The 17,984-nt window shown below is 44.1% G+C and overlaps 1 protein-coding gene across 5 annotated transcripts; it reads left to right on the top strand.

Annotated features, from left to right (window-relative positions):
- Positions 1 to 4,480: 4,480 nt before the first annotated feature.
- On the top strand, positions 4,481 to 17,971 carry ppp2r3b (protein phosphatase 2, regulatory subunit B'', beta). 5 transcript variants are annotated; one of them, XM_057046870.1, is made up of 16 exons: positions 4,481 to 4,661; positions 5,112 to 5,498; positions 11,582 to 11,767; positions 12,092 to 12,195; positions 12,606 to 12,708; positions 13,748 to 13,822; positions 13,924 to 14,010; positions 14,368 to 14,524; positions 15,064 to 15,112; positions 15,179 to 15,268; positions 15,348 to 15,523; positions 16,089 to 16,207; positions 16,282 to 16,388; positions 16,662 to 16,700; positions 17,293 to 17,450; positions 17,488 to 17,971. In XM_057046870.1, exons 2-15 carry the CDS (start codon positions 5,148 to 5,150, stop codon positions 17,429 to 17,431), a joined length of 1,782 nt encoding a protein of 593 aa, XP_056902850.1. In that variant the 5' UTR covers positions 4,481 to 4,661; positions 5,112 to 5,147; the 3' UTR covers positions 17,432 to 17,450; positions 17,488 to 17,971. The 5 variants fall into 5 exon arrangements, with proteins under 5 accessions (XP_056902850.1, XP_056902841.1, XP_056902869.1 ...); XM_057046861.1 differs by having other exon boundaries at positions 17,293 to 17,971; XM_057046879.1 differs by having other exon boundaries at positions 4,505 to 4,621; positions 17,293 to 17,971.
- The last annotated feature ends 13 nt before the right edge of the window (positions 17,972 to 17,984 follow it).

Here is a 17,984-nt window from a genome sequence, read left to right on the forward strand (position 1 = left end):
TTCCATCTTTTTTTAAAAGAAAAAGCACCTACTACTTTACATTTCTTTAACAGCTTACATTCCAGAATACCATATTGAAATTCCGAGACATCGTGTACCGTGAACACTCAAATGACACCAGATTAATGTTATGTAAAAATAAATGATGAAATTCAAGGAGTACAAATGAAAGCGACTCTCTCTCTCTCTCTCTCTCTCTCTCTCTCTCTCTCTCTCTCTCTCTCTCTCTCTCTCTCTTCTTCCCCTCCCTCCCTCCGTGTGCGTCTATGTTCAAAGGTGAGGCCTTGGGTGATGGAGGACAGGATCCCATACCTCCTATAAGTACAGAGGAAGATAAAAGGCAGCTATAATGACCTTATCTTAATAAGGCCGTGCTGATTTTCAGCATTTTCTTGCTTTCACACCATAGATCCCTCCATAGGAGCAGCAAAAAGGGAGAGGAGGGTCATTTGTACGTCCAGCCACAACATTTGCTTAAAATTGATCAGAAACTTTAGTTCCCATGTACCAGTCATTATGTAAATGATGCTATCTCGAGGCAAATGAATACATAATACGCACTTTCTTAATGGGCTGGCCCAGTTTTAGATAACCAATTTAATGTATGTGTAATGTCCCTAATTTGCAAAATGATTCCGAATGTGATGTAATGCTGCTTTCTTTTTATCTTGAAAGGCGGTCTGTTGTGTGGGACCGCTCCATGCAGCTAATATGGCACAACTAAATGAAAGGCATTTAAAAAAAAAAAAAAAAAGGATTTTCCACATGGAGCTGATCTAGTGGTGCAGCTGACCTCCAAATATGATTAGACGGCGGGAATGACAACAATGGCAAACAATAAACAACTGGTAATTGGTGTGATCCTCTCTTCTAACAAAATCTCTCTTGATTTGCTGTGAATTATAAGCATTAATGTTTCTGTACGCCGTGCCCTTCTGAGGATATCAAAAAGCTTCTGCGCCGTCTTGATGGGCTTGTCTCATTAAAGGAGAAATGGAGGCCAATGCTGTAAAGTGATGTGGAGTACATTTATTAGGATAAGTGGCATTGTCTCACATCTAATCCATGCTGTCTCTGTGCCCTGATATGAGATGATACGGAGGTCCGCTTGCGTCTGTGTGAGGCATAGCCTTGAAGCATCCTGGGTGAAGTCTGCCCCCTACAGGCGCATGCTACCACTTCGCTATTGCGCACCTAATCCAAATGTACAATATCTCCAAATTTAGCCAAATGTATCGAATGCTTATCACGCAGGTATCATAAACAGGGAACACATGAGTCCATAATATATCTGTTAACACAAAGGCAATTCTATTTTTGGTATTATGAGGTTTTTCCTCCATTATCTCTCCAACTCCATACATGTCACCGCTTTCATTAATATATGATGAGATGGCAACTCTCCAAAGACCACAGCAGGGAGAGGCATTGTTTCTCTTTTAAAGTCATCTCAGATGGAAGTGGCAAACTTCAGAGCACTGCTGAAGTGTCTAATGAAAGAAGTCTCCTCCTCTGTGGCTCCATTTCGCACAGCGTATTAGAAATCTAAATGTTGACTGAAGACGGTTTGATTTGCTTCTGTGATTTTTCTTAAGGAATAAAAACAGTGTGGCGTGTGTATATTTTAGCCATAAAAGAGCTATGAGGAGGCTCATCACCACCCAATGCCATTTTGGGAGGCGCAAAGTGAGGTTCATACCACAGTTCATTTGATAGCCAAATCAAACAGAGGATGTTTAAGAACGAGATCAAAGCAAAGAAACGACTTTAATTTATCAGCTATTTCAACAGGATCTTCCTTATATAAGAACTCAGACAGATAGAATAATATTTTCAAGTCTTAATGAGCTATCAGCTGTAAATAGTTGCACTATCCAAAGTGTTTATTGATGAGGGAAATATATGTATGTTATATTGGTCTGCGCTTGTCATAAATCAAATGCTGTTGTCTTAATTGCACCAAAACTCAATAAGGTTTAAGTTTTTAAAAATATAATTGAAATAATTGACTTTCTGGATTGAGTCACAACAAAATCTATAGGACTTTGCTTTTTAGCAAGCATTTCATTTTTTAAATGCAACACAAAACAATACAAATCTACTCTGAACTGTCATTGTACTATAGTGTGGTTGTAATAATAACTACCAACCCATGAGGAGAACTACCCCGCTGCCCACTAAATGCAGGATATAGTAAAGGCACTGAGCAAATGTATGTAACATTTTAATATAGTTGCTAGATAGTGCTCACAATTAAATCAGCCCAGTGAACATCTTGACATAAGGATCATAAAGGTCAGCAGCTGCAGGGTCACACAAATGTTTGCAGCCAGGGACCTTCATCCATCTGGTAAGAATGGCATGAAATAAACTTAAAAGAATCCACCTCTATGCCAGGAGGTTTATTTTGTGTGTAATATGTGCACTAATACTCTCAGTGCAACTTGACAACGCATAGCAACAACGGAAGATTTTTAACTTTTTTCACTTTCCTTCTTAGAGCAGATTGCTTATTACCTACTTCACAGAGCAGCTGTATAATATAGCTGACAGCATTTACAGAGGGATGCACATATAAACTCCTCACTAACACTTTCCTACACTAACCAGCTGTCCCCCTGTGGTTTCCGCCTTGGCTAAACCTTTGAAATGTCCTTCAAGGCGCAAAAAAAAAGAACATCCAGCTTTGGGTAAAATCCTATTTGTGTTCTGTAATTACGCTTTGAAAAGTTGCAAAGTGTAAAGTTTAAAGACCTTTACTTTTTTCTCTTCTTATTTTTGATATTGATTAAGGTCTAAAAACAAACCTAAAACACATGCAGCTCTGAAGATCTAAGTGTTGCATTATATGTTGCACCTCACACCACTAAAAAAAATCCCTTTTGATTTATGGAGTTATCAAGAGAAGCTGTCAGAAAAATAAAAATCAATGTTTCATGTTCATGCAAGCAACTTACTACTAAAAAGCTAGAGGCACTTTGTCTTCTTTGTTTCTTTCTTTGTGCTTAAAAATATGGTATTAGCAAAGACATTAGAAATGAAAATGTTGCTTTTGGTTGCACAAGTTCTGGAAGATTTAACATTCGAGTCTGGGAATTACTTTGGAGTCAATAAATCTGATTCTTACTTTATATTGATAATAAACTCAGGAGTCTCCAGAGACTCCAGGTTCATCTATCAGTTCTAACTGCTTTCTACAAATGCCTCAATAAATCAGTAATAACCTTTAAAATATCAGTCTGGATTAGCTCATTACCCAAAATTCATTGCAATCCACTAAACTAAAACACAACAATAAGAAGCAAAATAATTGGAATGACATAGGAACCATTCCTCAGCAACTACAACAGACAGACAAAACGAAAAGGTTCTCAGATCACTTTTGACACCACGCACACGCTGCACACCCACTAAAGTCTCCTACCGCCAGGTCTGAGAAAAAGAGCAAGGGAGCCGTGCCAACTTTTGTGGCATCATCCAACAGATTAATAAATGGCCATTGTGTGTATAGCATATATAGCTGTTTTTATCCCAATGTATGGGTTTTAGTGTGCCTGCTGGATGAAGTTCCAGATGAAGTTCCTAATGGAAAAATAAAGTTCTTTTTAATTGAAATTAATTGTTTACTTTCTTCCTGCATGTGCATGTATGTCTCCAACTATACTATACAATAATCAATAAAAACTGACAGATATCATTTGACAGATACATTCGGCGACAGATGTACATTTATTACTAATAAACAATAAATACATGAATTTACTTTGATTGGATGAGTGCATACATTTTGAATTCAGATTCAAACCCCCAAAAATACATAAACAGGTATGAATGTGATTAAAAAAAGAAGAGAATTAAGAAAAACAAGGTACTTATTTTAGACTCATCATATATGTTTTATCAGTCCATTAGAGATAGTATAAAATAGATCATGAAAATTTTGTTTTTGCTTTACCATTTGTACTAGGACTTAACAATTTGTACTAGTAACCATTTGTACTAACTATTCTGTGTGAGTGATTTATTTCTTTTTAAAAGATATGAATCCAATAATGAGTGACTACCATCCGGGTGAACTGAGAAGTTTAAGAATCTGTCTGCTATTGAAAACTGGTGGCTGGCTGAACACTTGAAGAACATAATAAAATCTTGTTTTATTATCATAGCAATTTTCAACATTTCAACAGTTATCTATTATTATCACTGTTATCAGTGATTGTGGTATTACATGTTTGTTTCCACAACTTTACATTTCATCACTTTGCTGACTTAAGAAATACATGTATCAATATTGATTTATCAATTAAATATATTAGTAGAATAATTGCTTCTTATTGTTCAAACGTGTCCACTTAAATCTTAAAACGGGCGGATGACGTACTTCCCATTCACACTTCCTGGTTCCGCACAGTTTGTCAGCTTCTGATTGGTTGAGCTCTTTGTCAATCACATCATGGCCTCTGATTGGCCCAAGCAATTTCTGACCGGAGGGAAATATGGGAGAAACGATACTTTGAAAAACGCCAAATAGAGCTCACGTGACCAACCACGGAACCCCTTGGTTACCAGGGGAACATGGACCTCAGAATCCACTGCCGTCATCTCTGTTTTTGCCCATAATGTACGAAGGAATTACGACTTTTCATCTAAAAAGCTCTTAGGTAACCACGCAGTCTGTGTGCGGCCAAAGATATGTACAATTATACACAGCAAATATGCACATTTCCATTGACGTTAGCTTGCTATATTAGCTTAATGCTATCGTTGCTATCGCACCGTCGTTCTTAATTATGTTTTATTAATCTTAAATTAAATGCGTCCTCTTTGCTAAGAGTTGGGGATTATTGTTTTTAGTTTGCCGCTTTGAGCGTCTGTATTCAACTGAGGAATAAAAAAGACAACGTTACCGGAATCAATAGTTTTAATAAGATTATATTTGTTTACAGTCCTTGATGATTCATTAGCTAGTCAATTATTTCTCAAAAAGATAAGTGTCCTGCCTAAATTGTCTGTGTTTTGTTAGTACAGTTGTGACGCCTTTTAGAAGTCTGTGGAGTATGTTGATGTATATTTTGACCTTATCTCTTGTTTCTTTTTTACCTGCTACTCAGGCACTTTGATCCCAAAAAGATTGGCAAACCATCAAAATGCCGTCGTCGTATCTCCAGCCAGTTCTGAAGATGAAGGTGGACGAGCTCTTTTTCACCTGGTTGAGTGATCCTTCAACACAGTCATCACTCAAAGAGTATCTTGACCTAATCAAATCGGGACAACGCGTTGATCTGGATGAAGGCGACGCCCCAGACAAAAAGTCATTGACCTTTAATGAGAACAACAATGTGGCCTCCCAGAGGAACCTGGCAGAAGAGAGGCCTTTCTCCAGCAGCACCCTGTCGAACCCTTCGCCCACCAGTGCCCTGCCCTCTGGGAGTAGCTGCAACGCCAGAATGACTGGACCCAATGGCAGAGTGTTGAGGAAGTCTATCAGCACCAGAAAGGTAAATTACATAGAATATCGGGGAGAGCATTTATATGTTGCCCAATGTTTTGGCATAACTTGGATTCTTTGGGATTAACTTATGATGCTAAAAATGTCATTTTTGAATTTTATTTGTAGTATTAGTAGTGAATTATCCATAGTTTACTGGACTGGTGCATCAGATTTTTTTCTTTTCTTTTCAGAAAATAAGTTGTTGTTTGGCGGTGCATCATCCTGCTAGGTCGCTTACATTGAACAGATCATATAATTCAAGTTTGTAAAAAAAGAATCATTTAAAAGAAAGCCTATTGGATCCCTCCATACGGGTGCATTTTTTTCAAAAGATGAGTGTGGAATTGAATGGATGTCACGTTGATGCAGGCTGGAGCAGCTGCTCTCACTTTGACATTACTCTGTGATATAGATAGCTTCAGTTCCCTTTTGTTGGTATTAGATACCCAGAAGTCAGCCAGCGGGTTGAGGTGTGGCAGCACATTCCTGTGTAATTTGCTCTAAAAACATTCTGATAGACTCCTCGGCAGGAGTGTCCAGCTTGTATTGAGAATCCTGAACAGTTAATCTCTACTCATTAGTCTCCGTGGTGGCTCAGTTTGATAAATCACCTTTTTTTAATCTCTGTTAGATGAGTGCGTTTGGCTACAAAGATCTCAGCGGTTTTAGTAACAGAGGAGTTTGTAGATTTTGACTTTTGCACTTTGAGCATTTTTTCCATAGATCCATTTTCATGGTATTCCTGTTTTGGCTCAGCAACACCGCAGCTATTTGCAGCAGGGGTCATATTATCATGTGCTGGACCTGTCGGAGAAGTGTTAAACTGTTTCCCCACATATTCAAGCACAAAACATTCCACAGTGCACGTTTTAGCCAAACTCTAGCAGCTTAAGCCTCATGGTAACCCAGCGGATGTTAACAGCGCTGTTTCATCCCATAATAAAAGACAAATAAATAATCCAAAAGAAGAATTCTGTTCAGAATGGGCTTTTTTAGAAACTCGACTCACTTTTTTTAAAAACTCGACTCACTTTTAAACGTGTCATGTTTTATTTAATGTATAAGCCTTTTTCCATCAAGAAGCTGGTTTGGTTTAAAGGGTTCTTTCTTGAGTAGGTTTCCGTGGGTTGTTTTGAAACGTGTCTTTTTCGCTGTAATCTAACTTCTGCAGGGATGTAAACCAGCCCACAGCTTTGGTATCGCTGCATGTATCCCTCTGCCCTCGTCATGTTAGCCTCGTTAGCCTCCCGCAGGCTGACCTTCTTGTCAGTGGGGTCTATTTTTACCCCATATTGACATATAACATAAATCCCTGTCTCAGACATGTGATTGTGCTGGAACGTTCTGGATTCTGCTGTTGATGTCGCAGCAGTTGTGGCTCTGCTTGACAAGCACGCCGCGGCCTGATGGAGACAAACGTCAGCGGTACAGTTCATACTGAGGCTCTGCACATGTTTGTGGGCCAGCGTGCACGTACGCATTCACAGTCAGAGAGAAAAGCCTTCAGGCTCACTTTGATCACTTTGTTTGCCCCACCCTGGAAACTCTCCGCATCGCAGGTTTCCTGTTGAATATTGGTTAGAGGAAGAACAAAGAACCAAATTGTAATGTGAATCACTGTAAAGAATATAGAATCTTTACATCATTCAAAGATCTGTAAGTAAGCCAACGGCTGCTGGATTTTCCAACGTGCACATGTGCAGACGGCAACAAATGATGTGATTCTAGCATCTATTGTGCATCACGACACACGAGTGTTTCCATGTGTGGATGGCTAACAGCGATACTGGGATGGAACGCTCGTCCGTGGGAGCCAGCTCTCCTTTGGAAGCTCTTATTTGTTTTGAGTTGATGTTCATGAAAAACAGCCATCGTAAAACACTAAAATAGACCTTATCAAGCATGGGCAGTGTCCTGTGTGTGTCAATAACAGGAAGTGGGCTTTAGTCAAACCCCCTGCAAAACCCTGTGCTTTGTGCTCCCCTTCTCTAAAAATACTATGGGTGTGCTTTCGCTTTCTTTTTTAAATAAACAAATACGGGACTGTTTACACAGCCTGCCAACGCGAAGATCTCAGTATCATTTACACCATCAGGCGTTGAAAGGTGTGCACAGTGTGTGTTCGTGATCAGCGGAGATAAGGCCGCCCCGTCAGCATACCTGCTGGGAATTGGTGTAATTGCCAGCCGTGCAGGACAAACAGCCACCGGAAGCTTGTCTGAGGACTGAAGATGCCCCCTTGTTCATCAAGATCTGGTTTCTTGGATTGCCCAAACAGTGCTCGCTGTTGCTTTTAATAGGCGCAAACTTGTTCGGTCATCATTCTTTGAATTTGACATCCCCCCATCCTCCTGCTATTGCCCGTCAACTATAATAAGACATGGAATGGAATGGCAGCACAAGCTCGCGGAGGGAAGGGGAAAAACAAAGAACACCATCGGATCAAATCCAGAAGAGCTGTTTCTGTGTGCGTTGTGTCTTTGTTGTTCCTGATTCTGTGTGGTAACGTCATCAGATGTGGGCATTTTCCCTCATTAGGCTTGCTTTACCTTCCCGCCGCTCTTGTGAGAGCAGATTTAGCAACCCATACATGCAGCCTTAAAAGTCACACTTTCTATTTTCCAAGAGTGAACTCTTCAAAGCGCCTGTGGGTGGTTCTAATATTCACGGTTGTAAAGTTTGACTGAGGAATCTGGCAGGTTTTCAGTAAATAAGCTGGTGAAGGCGAGCAGCACCTTTGGAACAGAAACCTATTGCAGCTTCTGCCTGCAACAACAGGTTTGTCTTTTTACATAACCTTCCCTGAGCACAGAGGAATGTCAACTGGAAAGACGGATCCATTGCACGCACACGCACACGCACACACACCCCTCTCAGTCCACATGTGCAGTACACTTCGTGACTTCCACACACACTTCGTCACCTCTTATCTCCCCTGCTGCTTTGAGGTGAGGGCTCCCTGACTCTGTGCTGCGTGTGTGAGGGAATTTGCGAGCAGATCAGGAATGGTCGAGAGAGTCAGAGTAGCAGCTGCTCTCCTGCATTAAGAGGCTCTCGCTCTGCCAGAGGACAGTCACAGGGACACCAGGACTGCCGCCGCCTCTCTCTTCCAGCCCCGCTTGCGAGCCGCCCGGACGTGGATCACCGCCGACCCGAGCACTCCGCCTCCGTGCATGTGCGCCCCATCCTGTCTGGAGCGAGGATGAGGATGAGGGAGCTGTCTCTGCGTCAGGACCCTGACCTGAGGAAGGAGCTGGCTCTGCTGGCACGCGGCTGTGACTTTGTCCTGCCCTCTCGGTTCAAGAAGAGGCTCCGAGCCTTCCAGCAAGGACAGGCAGGTTTCTCGACGCCCTCGCTTTCACCACTGGCCTTAGAAGTTTTTCAAGCAGTGTTAAGCTACAGTCATTCCGGCTGTCGGTTCTTTAAAAAAGGAAACTTTGAGCACGTGAACGTGGAGATTCCTCTTTGTGGGGCTGTGTTAAACCCCCCCCCCAGCTCATTGACAGTGATGTGCCTGATGGAATGTGGTTGCTGTAGAGAGCAGAAATGTGAGATTTGCTTCCTGGAACCTGGTTCGCGTCATGTTTTATGTTGCTTCAATATTTGTTCACGTTCAAGCCTTATTATTGGGATGGTGCAGAAGGTTCCTCGGGCTGTTTGACTCAGGATCCCGTTAGCATGGAGCAGAGGGGGAGACAGTGTGGGGCAGGGCAACGGGAGATGTTTCTGACCTTTTATAGCCATGACTGACACCAGCACGTAGGACAGACATGAGCAGAGGAGCAGCACTCATCATTTTTCCACTTCTATCGAGCAGCTCGCTGCCAGCGTGAGGGGCAGAGGAATTGTGTTGCACGAGGAACAAATGTCTTCTTGCTTAATCCGAATCTTTTCTCTTGGTTGGCTTTGTTGTTTCCGTGTACATTGTTGTGGAAAAAGGTCATTTATCCTCTAGAATACTTTTTGTCTTTTGGCGTTTTTGCCACACATGCATATCCACCATTTGTGTAGATTAAAAAATGCAGTTTGAACAAGCAAAAATGCAGCTTTTTAACGAGTTAAACCACAAACACATCTAAGCACGTGTCAGCAAAGACAAAAGGAATTTCCCTGTAACCTTATTAAGAAATTGTTCCAGCTTTGTACCAAGGTGGCACCAGATTGAAGCCTGGACCTTGACCGGGTCCCTCCAAAACCGTTTGGAACCACCCGGGTGTGGACCTGGTGCCTTTCAGGTCTTTGTCCTGCTGGTACATAAGCTAAGTGCCCAAGAGGTCACACTGCCAGCCAGGCCCTCTCCCCGGGGGTCGTTCTGGTAATGATCCCAATCATTAATTACAGGAGGCTGTCGGGTTCCTGAAGCAGCCCCGGACCAACACACCGCCCCCACCTTTGACTCGGTATCATGCTTTTTTGGGGGGGTAGCAGTGGTTTTCACAGCCCTCCAGTGGGGTCCTTGTTGCCGAGTCTCTTTCCTGTTGTTGAATAATGAACGCCGGTTCCAGCTGAAGCCAGTGAGGGCTGCAGTTCTTTACATGTTCTGGGTTCTTCTGTGACCTCCTGGATGAGTTGTCGGGACCCCGTTGGAGTCATTTTGGCAAACCTCAGGAAGTGAAGCAGGCAAAAAGATTCCAGAAGCAGCACATCGTGTGGTTCCGTGTTTGATTTCTTTATTCAACAGGTTAAGAAACCTTCATTTCATAAGTGCGTTGTGTATTTGGGTGGTGTCCGTGTTCTGAAGCATGTTACTCAAGCTGTTTTAGTAGCTGGCCGTATGTTCGACCTCACCCGCTGGGTTCTAGGGTCGAATGGATGAAGATGCCACGCTCATTTGAAGTCTGTGTCCACTGCCATCATTGAGTATTGACCCGTGTTGGTGCTCCTGTGCTCATTTATGTACAAACCAACACTCAATAGCACGTATCCACAGTCCGAACGGAGCAGGTGGAGCAGCCGTGTGTGCTCATTTAGGGTTCTGGTTCAGGTAAAAGCCTTTCCTGGCATTATGCTCGTGCACAGACGTGCACTCCTGGAGCAGCCATTGGTGTTTGTCACTTGCATGGGTGTTGGTGTCTACTTGTACTGGATTCAACAGTCTGCCAGCATCATCCACCCTCTTTGGCTAAAGGTTGGCTCAGACAAACGTGCACATAATATTCAGCTGGCATCTCCTAACAGTAGGAGCTGTTGAATGAAACGTAGCCGTGTCCCAACGTAGTGGGGGAAAAGTCTCTAAACAAGTCAACGCGCTGCATGTGTGGACCTGACCTGAGGAACATGACCTGAACAGGAGCTTTCTACTTCAGCATCAGTTTTGCCACAGCCATGGGGGGGGGTGCATGATTCTAATAACTGACCTTGAAATTTGGACTTGCTGAAACACAACGAATGTAAAACTGTTGCTTAACTCAATCAGCCATGGTCGCTGGGGTAATTATAGCTGTTCTAAACAGCATGTGCATGCCTGGTTTCTTTATTAAGCCTGACTTTGCTTTGCTGCTGAAGCTGTTGCTCGGCTGAGACAAAGGCAATAATAAAATAAAGCCCTTATCGATACCAGTGACTGAGCTCCCTCTCTGCTCCTGCTCCTAGCTAAGTGGGATACGTGCACGACATTCGCCACATACCGTGCTAACCCAGCTACGGTTTCACACCGTTTCAATGGCTGTCGTAAACAACTGCTCTCCACTCAGGAGATTCATATAATATCAAAGAGTAACTTTGAATTATGGGTTTTGTGTTTGTTTTTATTGGCTCTGAATTCACACAAAGTTAAAGTTTATTCCAGCTCTGACTATAATGTGATAAATGACTTTAATGTGTCATTTAAGCTTTCAGTGAATTGAATATTAGTCCTCACACGTGCATATTTCCTAAGATATTACACCCTTTAATCGGTCTGAGAGCAAAAGCATAAATAAAAATAAATAAATGAAAATGAGGAGTCATTACTTTTTGCTGGTGGGCCTCCAGCTACCTTAGTGGGAGGCTTGCTGTGTTTATGTGAGCCTCATTAAATGTTGGACTGACTCAGTCATGTTAGCGTTAGCTAGCATCTTGGGCTAACTGTTTACTCCTGTGTTGTCTCAGGCCAAGCTGAGGACGGAGGAACCTGTTACCACAGTGCTGAGTGAAAGCATTCCAAAGTTTCACTTCCCACAGGGCCGGCCTCAGGCCAACCTCAACATCGACAGCCTCATTTCCAAAATAGAAAAAATATTTTCCCAATTTCCAAATGAAAGGGCCACCATTGAGGAAATGGGGCAGGTTGCCAAGGTGAGTATGTGAGCTTTGCCATTAAAGTCCTGCTGCTATTTTTCATTGGTGCTGCTTTTCTTTTGACTTAGCACGTGGTTTCAAGCCTCTGGAAAATATTATCTGTCTCTCTGAATGTAATAAATAATAGCTGCCTTGAAGGGAGCCTGAGTGAATCGTAAGTTTCCTCATGGAAATCTTAGTGATGCAACGCTGCCTGTCAGCCGCGTAATGCCCGATTCTGTCATTTGTTTTTGTTGCATTAAAGCTCACATCATTATTTAAGAGCTCCATATTTTCACGTCTTTGTTCCCTGCCCTCGCTCTAATTTTGCTCTCCCTGTAGGCCTGCGAGTGCTCCCTTTACTGGAAAATGCCCCTCTTCTGTTTGGCTGGTGGCGACAGGACCGGCTTTGTGTCCGTTCACAAGTTCGTGGCCATGTGGAGAAAGTAAGACAATGCTTTCCCTCTTTGTTGCTGGATGACTTGCAGCTGAATTCCTGATACTGTCTCTGCATGCAGCTGTCTTCTTTTTCAGTTCTAAACAGGATTCCACAGTTATAAAGCTTTTACAACTTCCCACCGAGTCATTGCTGCACTTGTACTGTATTTGAACGGAGACATCCACGTTCTGCCTGTAACCCAAAGGATCTGTCACGCTAGCAGCACGTCCTGCTGCCTATAACAGCCACACACACTCCTGCATTATTAGATACAGATATTAGATACGTCAAATAAGGCGGTCAGTTATTTGGAATGCTAATGACACAACTATTGAAAGCTAATGTTTGAGGTGGAACAATGAACGTGAAGAAGGGAACATAAGGGTGCAACCATCTGGTCTTCCTTCCCTTCCCCAGGACTCTGCAGACCTGTCATGATGAGGCCTCGAAATTTGTGCACCTCTTGGCCAAGCCTGGCTGCAATTACCTGGAACAAGACGACTTTATTCCATTCCTGCAGGTACGGGCTGCAGCACTAGCAGGGAGGGGCTGGGCTTCGCTGTGGGGTGGTTACAGTGCACTCATGCAGGCTGGGACTCTGGAGTTCCCTGTGGCCGTGGGGGGGCGGGGGTTCAAGGGCAAAAGACGATTGATTTATAGTGGATTAGAGGGACGTGCAAGGGAATGTTGTCACTCGCTTAAGACTGGACTTTGGTTATTTTAGCTCTGAAACACGGATGAAATTTGTTTGATAAGGATGGTAAAATGGATAATTCACTCAGTCTTACTTGCTGTGCTAGCTTTTTCCACTCCCATTCCCCATGACAAGCTGTTACCCCCCCCCCCCCCCCCACACACACACACACACACACCTGAATCATTTCCATGCGATCAGCAGTCACTGTGCCGCCCCAAACACCCACTGGCATCCCAGCAGAGATGCCTTGCCGCACACGCTTTTTAATTTGTATTGTCCCTTTGGGCAAATGTCCCCTGACTGCTTTGATGAATGAAGGCTGGATTGCTGCGGAGTAGATCTGACTGTCCCCACCTGTTTCCTGTGCCCAGTGATTTATGTGTTTCCCTATGATTTAATTCCTCACAGCAAAAGTCAGGGAGCCACGATAGCTGCCCTGAAATGAGGCCTTTTAATTTCACTGCCACCTTCACCATTGTGTCAACAATTCTCACCCCCAGCAAATGAGAAACGGGGCTGCAGTTTATCTGAAACGCCGCCCCGAGCCCGGCGCCACCAAAAGGTTAAGCACTCATTAGCAGATGTCTTCTTTTGGTTAAGAGAAGCACAAGCTCGCCCAAAAACCAGTTCACCCAGTGGTTTCAGACTTCAAAGAATCCTTTCACTTTGATGGGAGGCTGGAGAAAAGATCCAGTTACAGAGCATCTGTTGCACAGCGATGTCGGTAACCACTGGCAACGGCTGATGTTATCCAAGGAGGCATTTATGTTTGAGCGCCATATGCTCCAGCATAAAAGCCGAAGTGTTTTCTCCATGTAGCTGATGTCTGGCAGTATTTTTGACATCCTGAATTCTGTCTCAGGACGTGGTGAACTCGCACCCAGGCCTGGCCTTTCTGAAAGAAGCCCCAGACTTCCACTCCAGATACATCACCACGGTACGCCCCCCCCCCCCCCCCCCCCCCCCCCCCGCCACAGGGCAGCCCCCCACATTTAGGAGTGGTAGGAGAGCAAATACGCTGACTTCAACTCTTTCTAGGTGATTCAAAGGGTATTCTACAACGTCAACCGGTCATGGAGCGGGAAAATAACATGTTCTGAGCTCAGGAAAAGCAACTTTTTACAGGTACATTCCACTATTTTCATTTATTGTGTGTAGTTCTTTAAACAATGAAGTGAAGGCAGCTGGGAATCTTGTAGGTGTCCCACCACAGCCCTTCTTTTTTAGAACTAAAATAATCTACATATAATCAACATATACAAATATAAAATGATTTCATCATCAAGAGTTAATTTCAGCTCATCATTAAACTATTGTCATGTTTATATTTTAATGATGCACAAGTTGTATCAAGAAAACATCGGTGTTTCAATAAAAGCAATGCGTGTTATTTTCAGACAAGCTGCTCATTTATTGGAAACCTTGTTTACGATCCCAAGGAAGAACTTCTTGTTGTTGTTGTTGTTGTTTTTGGAATGGCAGAATGTGGCGTTGCTGGAGCAAGAAGAGGACGTGAACCAGCTGACAGAATTCTTCTCCTACGAGCATTTCTACGTCATCTACTGCAAGTTCTGGGAGCTGGACACTGACCACGACCTCTACATCGACCAGAGAGACCTGGCACAGCACAACGACCAAGGTACCGAACACGCCGGCGTTGCTCGCCACCCACGAGCACGACTGTCCCCTCACGCTCGTAACAAAAAACCCACAGGGTGGATCGGTGCCTGGACACGATCGCTGGCCTTTGCTCCACTGTCTGGGATGTTTCTGGCCCTTGCAGCAGTGTGTGTGTGTGTGTGTGTGTGTTATCTGGAACAGGTTTACTACTCACATTCACACACTTGATATATATATACACACACACACACACACACATATATATATATAATCTCCTTGATATCTCCATCCCAAACCCTCGGTAACACACGTTCTTGGCTGATGGTGTGTGAGTGGAGCAGGGAAAATAAAAGGAGCTCTATAAAAGTGCTGTAAATACGTTAGCAGGATGACAAACGGTCCAAATTTAAAGTTTCAAGTCACAGCGATGATACAAAAGTCTAAATCTACAGCCTGATAATGGGTTACAGGTGGAGGGGAAAGAACAATCAGAACCACTCTTCTGTCCTGGTTGTTTATGTCCTGTTGTTTATTGTTTCGCTGGTCTTTTCTTTTCAGCCATTTCCCAGAAGATGATTGAGAGGATCTTCTCAGGAACAGTAACGAGGTGAGCAGGAAGGTGAAGAGAGCAGCGTTTGTGTCTCGGTGCTGATGTTGAGCGTCGTTCCCTCAGGGACAGGCGGGTGCATAAAGAAGGACGGCTCAGTTATGCGGACTTTGTCTGGTTCCTCATCTCTGAGGAGGACAAGAAGACAGACACCAGGTACGGCCGCTCCATCAACCTCCACTCAGTGTTTCCTGACCCGATCCTTTCTAGTTCTCACTTCTTCTTGGGTTTCTAGCGTGGAGTACTGGTTCCGCTGCATGGACCTGGACGGGGACGGGGTGCTGAGCATGTACGAGCTGGAGTTCTTCTACGAGGAGCAGTGTCAGAAGCTGGAGGCCATGGCTATTGAGCCCCTTCCCTTTGAGGACTGCCTCTGCCAAATGCTCGACCTTGTCAAGCCCGAGTTTGAAGGTCGGACACTTACAGCCGGCGCCGCACGTGGAGGGTGGGGTTTTCTCTTGAATGTTGGTGCACGCTGGGGGCAACAGGCCAAAGGGAGGCTAATTCTGCCCCACTCTCTGTCTTTAACCTGAGTTCTACACCTGAAATGTTCCTCCGCCGTAGTAGCGTTTCCACATCATTTCAGCTAACATCTGTGCACCAAACAGAACCAGAACCACTGATCACATGACCACGCTCCTGTACACTGGCAGTGTGTTCATCTAACTTAAACCCGGCCTCGCACACAGAGATGATAACGCCTTTTAAAGCACTGGCCTAGAACGGTTTGGCTCATAATCACGGCTAGCAAAACCAGCAAAGTTGTTGTTGTTTACATGGTCGTCAACATTGACCTGCGTTGTTCCTGTAACGGTCGTATAATAGCAGCCTGACCAGCCAGGGAAGGACGGCCAATGTCATCATGGTTTTTCTACACATGAACGCATCGTTCAGATGATCTGTGGATGGTCTTTTACTGTAGCCACTCAATGTTGCATTAGCTCACCTGTGTTCACGAGGCCCCGCCCCTTCACAGGTAAGATTACTCTGCGGGACCTGAAAAGGTGCAAGCTGTCCCACATCTTCTTTGACACCTTCTTCAACATCGAGAAGTACCTGGAGCACGAGCAGAAGGACCCCTTCTCCGTCATACGCGTGAGTGGTGCCAGCTAGCGTCGCCGCTTGCTGTCGGCGCTTAAGTGGCTCATGTGACCCGTCCTGTCCCCCAGGAGTTGGAGACAGATGGACAGGAGGTGTCCGACTGGGAGAAATATGCTGCCGAAGAGTACGACATTCTGGTGGCTGAGGAGGCAGCCAACGAAGAATGTAACGATGTGTAAGTCTTTTCTCTCTTGTCCTGGAACGCACCACCGAATGTCCGTTTGTCCCAGTTTTAGATGTTGTCATCAGCTTGATGACGGAAGGCAGGCAGAATATTTCTCCCAGACGTTGAATGAAGGCAAACGGAGAAAAATTGCAGAATGTGTCATTTTTAGGATGAGACGAGGACAAGCTGGTTTTAAAAGACTGTCCAAAGGGACGCTGATCTGTCCAGAGCGTCATTGACTCAGACGAGACATTTGTACTGTATGTTGTGTGGCGGTTTTAGGAACAGCGCCAAGTCAAGATGGTCGTGGACCCAGAGCAGGTAAGATGCTGAGGGGGAAGCGGAGCGGGCCAAAGTTCCTTCCTGTCCATCTCTGGTGAATCCACTCCTAGTTTCCGCCCTCGTCACCCTCATCCAGCCTCCGTGCTGCCTGCAGGAATCAGCTTCCCATTGACGCCTGCACCATTTCCAGCTGTTTCCCTCCTGTTCTCTCCAGCCACCATGTTCTGTTGCCTGTTCAGAGGAAAGGGTGGGGGAACCTTTTGACCTCATCTGACCCGGTTTTACACCCACCCCAGCATCTTGTTGGCTTAGATGAGCATGAAGACCCCCTCCTCAGCGCCTGACGTTATTCCCCATTATGTAGTGGTTCATTTGCTTTTCTATGGATTGAACATTTCTAGCTTTTATTGTCATTATACAATTGTTGTTCAAGAAAATTTAGATTTTCTGAGCACATTAGAGATGCTGGGATCAACTCATCTTTGTTCACATCTAAGCTAACACCAACTGCTGGTTTCATTATTTGTTTGTAGCACTGGTGTTTCTAAAGCGAGCAGACATCTTTTAAGTTGAAATGCCGTCTTCCAAATGTCTGGAGAGATGCAATATTAATATCATTCTCCTTCTTTAGGTATGAAAATGACTTGATCCCTTTAACACAACACAACTCCAACGAGCTGGGACTGATGAAGAGACACTTTTTTGACTTTCCCAGTCCAGGCTGCAACCTGAACCTGCAGGAATATGACTACGAAGATGACTTTGAATGATGGGCTGGAGCCCACGGACGGACGGACGGCTGGAGTCGGAGCTTGGGGCCCAGTCAGGACGCTCGTATAGGAGCAGTGTGAATTGTTAAGACAAGATGCCCTGATGCTGAGGAAACAGACACAGTATGACAGGAAAGGATGTGGTGGGGGAGGTCCCAGGGAACGAATGCTTCCTGAAACTCATTTTCCTCTGGAGTCATTGGCCAATGTACATTCCAGTGATCAGAACTGAGGCTTTTGTAGAAGAGTGTAAATACTGATTGTTCCTGTAAATGCCAGATAATTGAACGCGAGTGCGCACGTCAAGCTGCCGCGCTGGTTTGTACAGCTGTTTGTGGGAGGTGGGCTTTAAATTATGAGTGAAACCAAAATGCAGATATTTATTTGGGGCTTGTGGTGTTGTAAATGATGTGAAGAGTTTTAGTTTTTTCTATGTTATGTCAGTATTGAAATTGAATGTACTTTGACAGAACAAAAGGAACCAATATTTTAAGTTTTGCTTTCAAATAATAAAGATTTGGTTAATGAAAATTAAAAGAAGCCCTTTTTTGAC

The sequence above is a fragment of the Takifugu flavidus genome, chromosome 1 (assembly GCF_003711565.1).
Source record: "Takifugu flavidus isolate HTHZ2018 chromosome 1, ASM371156v2, whole genome shotgun sequence".
In the NCBI taxonomy this organism is placed as follows: Eukaryota; Metazoa; Chordata; class Actinopteri; order Tetraodontiformes; family Tetraodontidae; genus Takifugu; species Takifugu flavidus.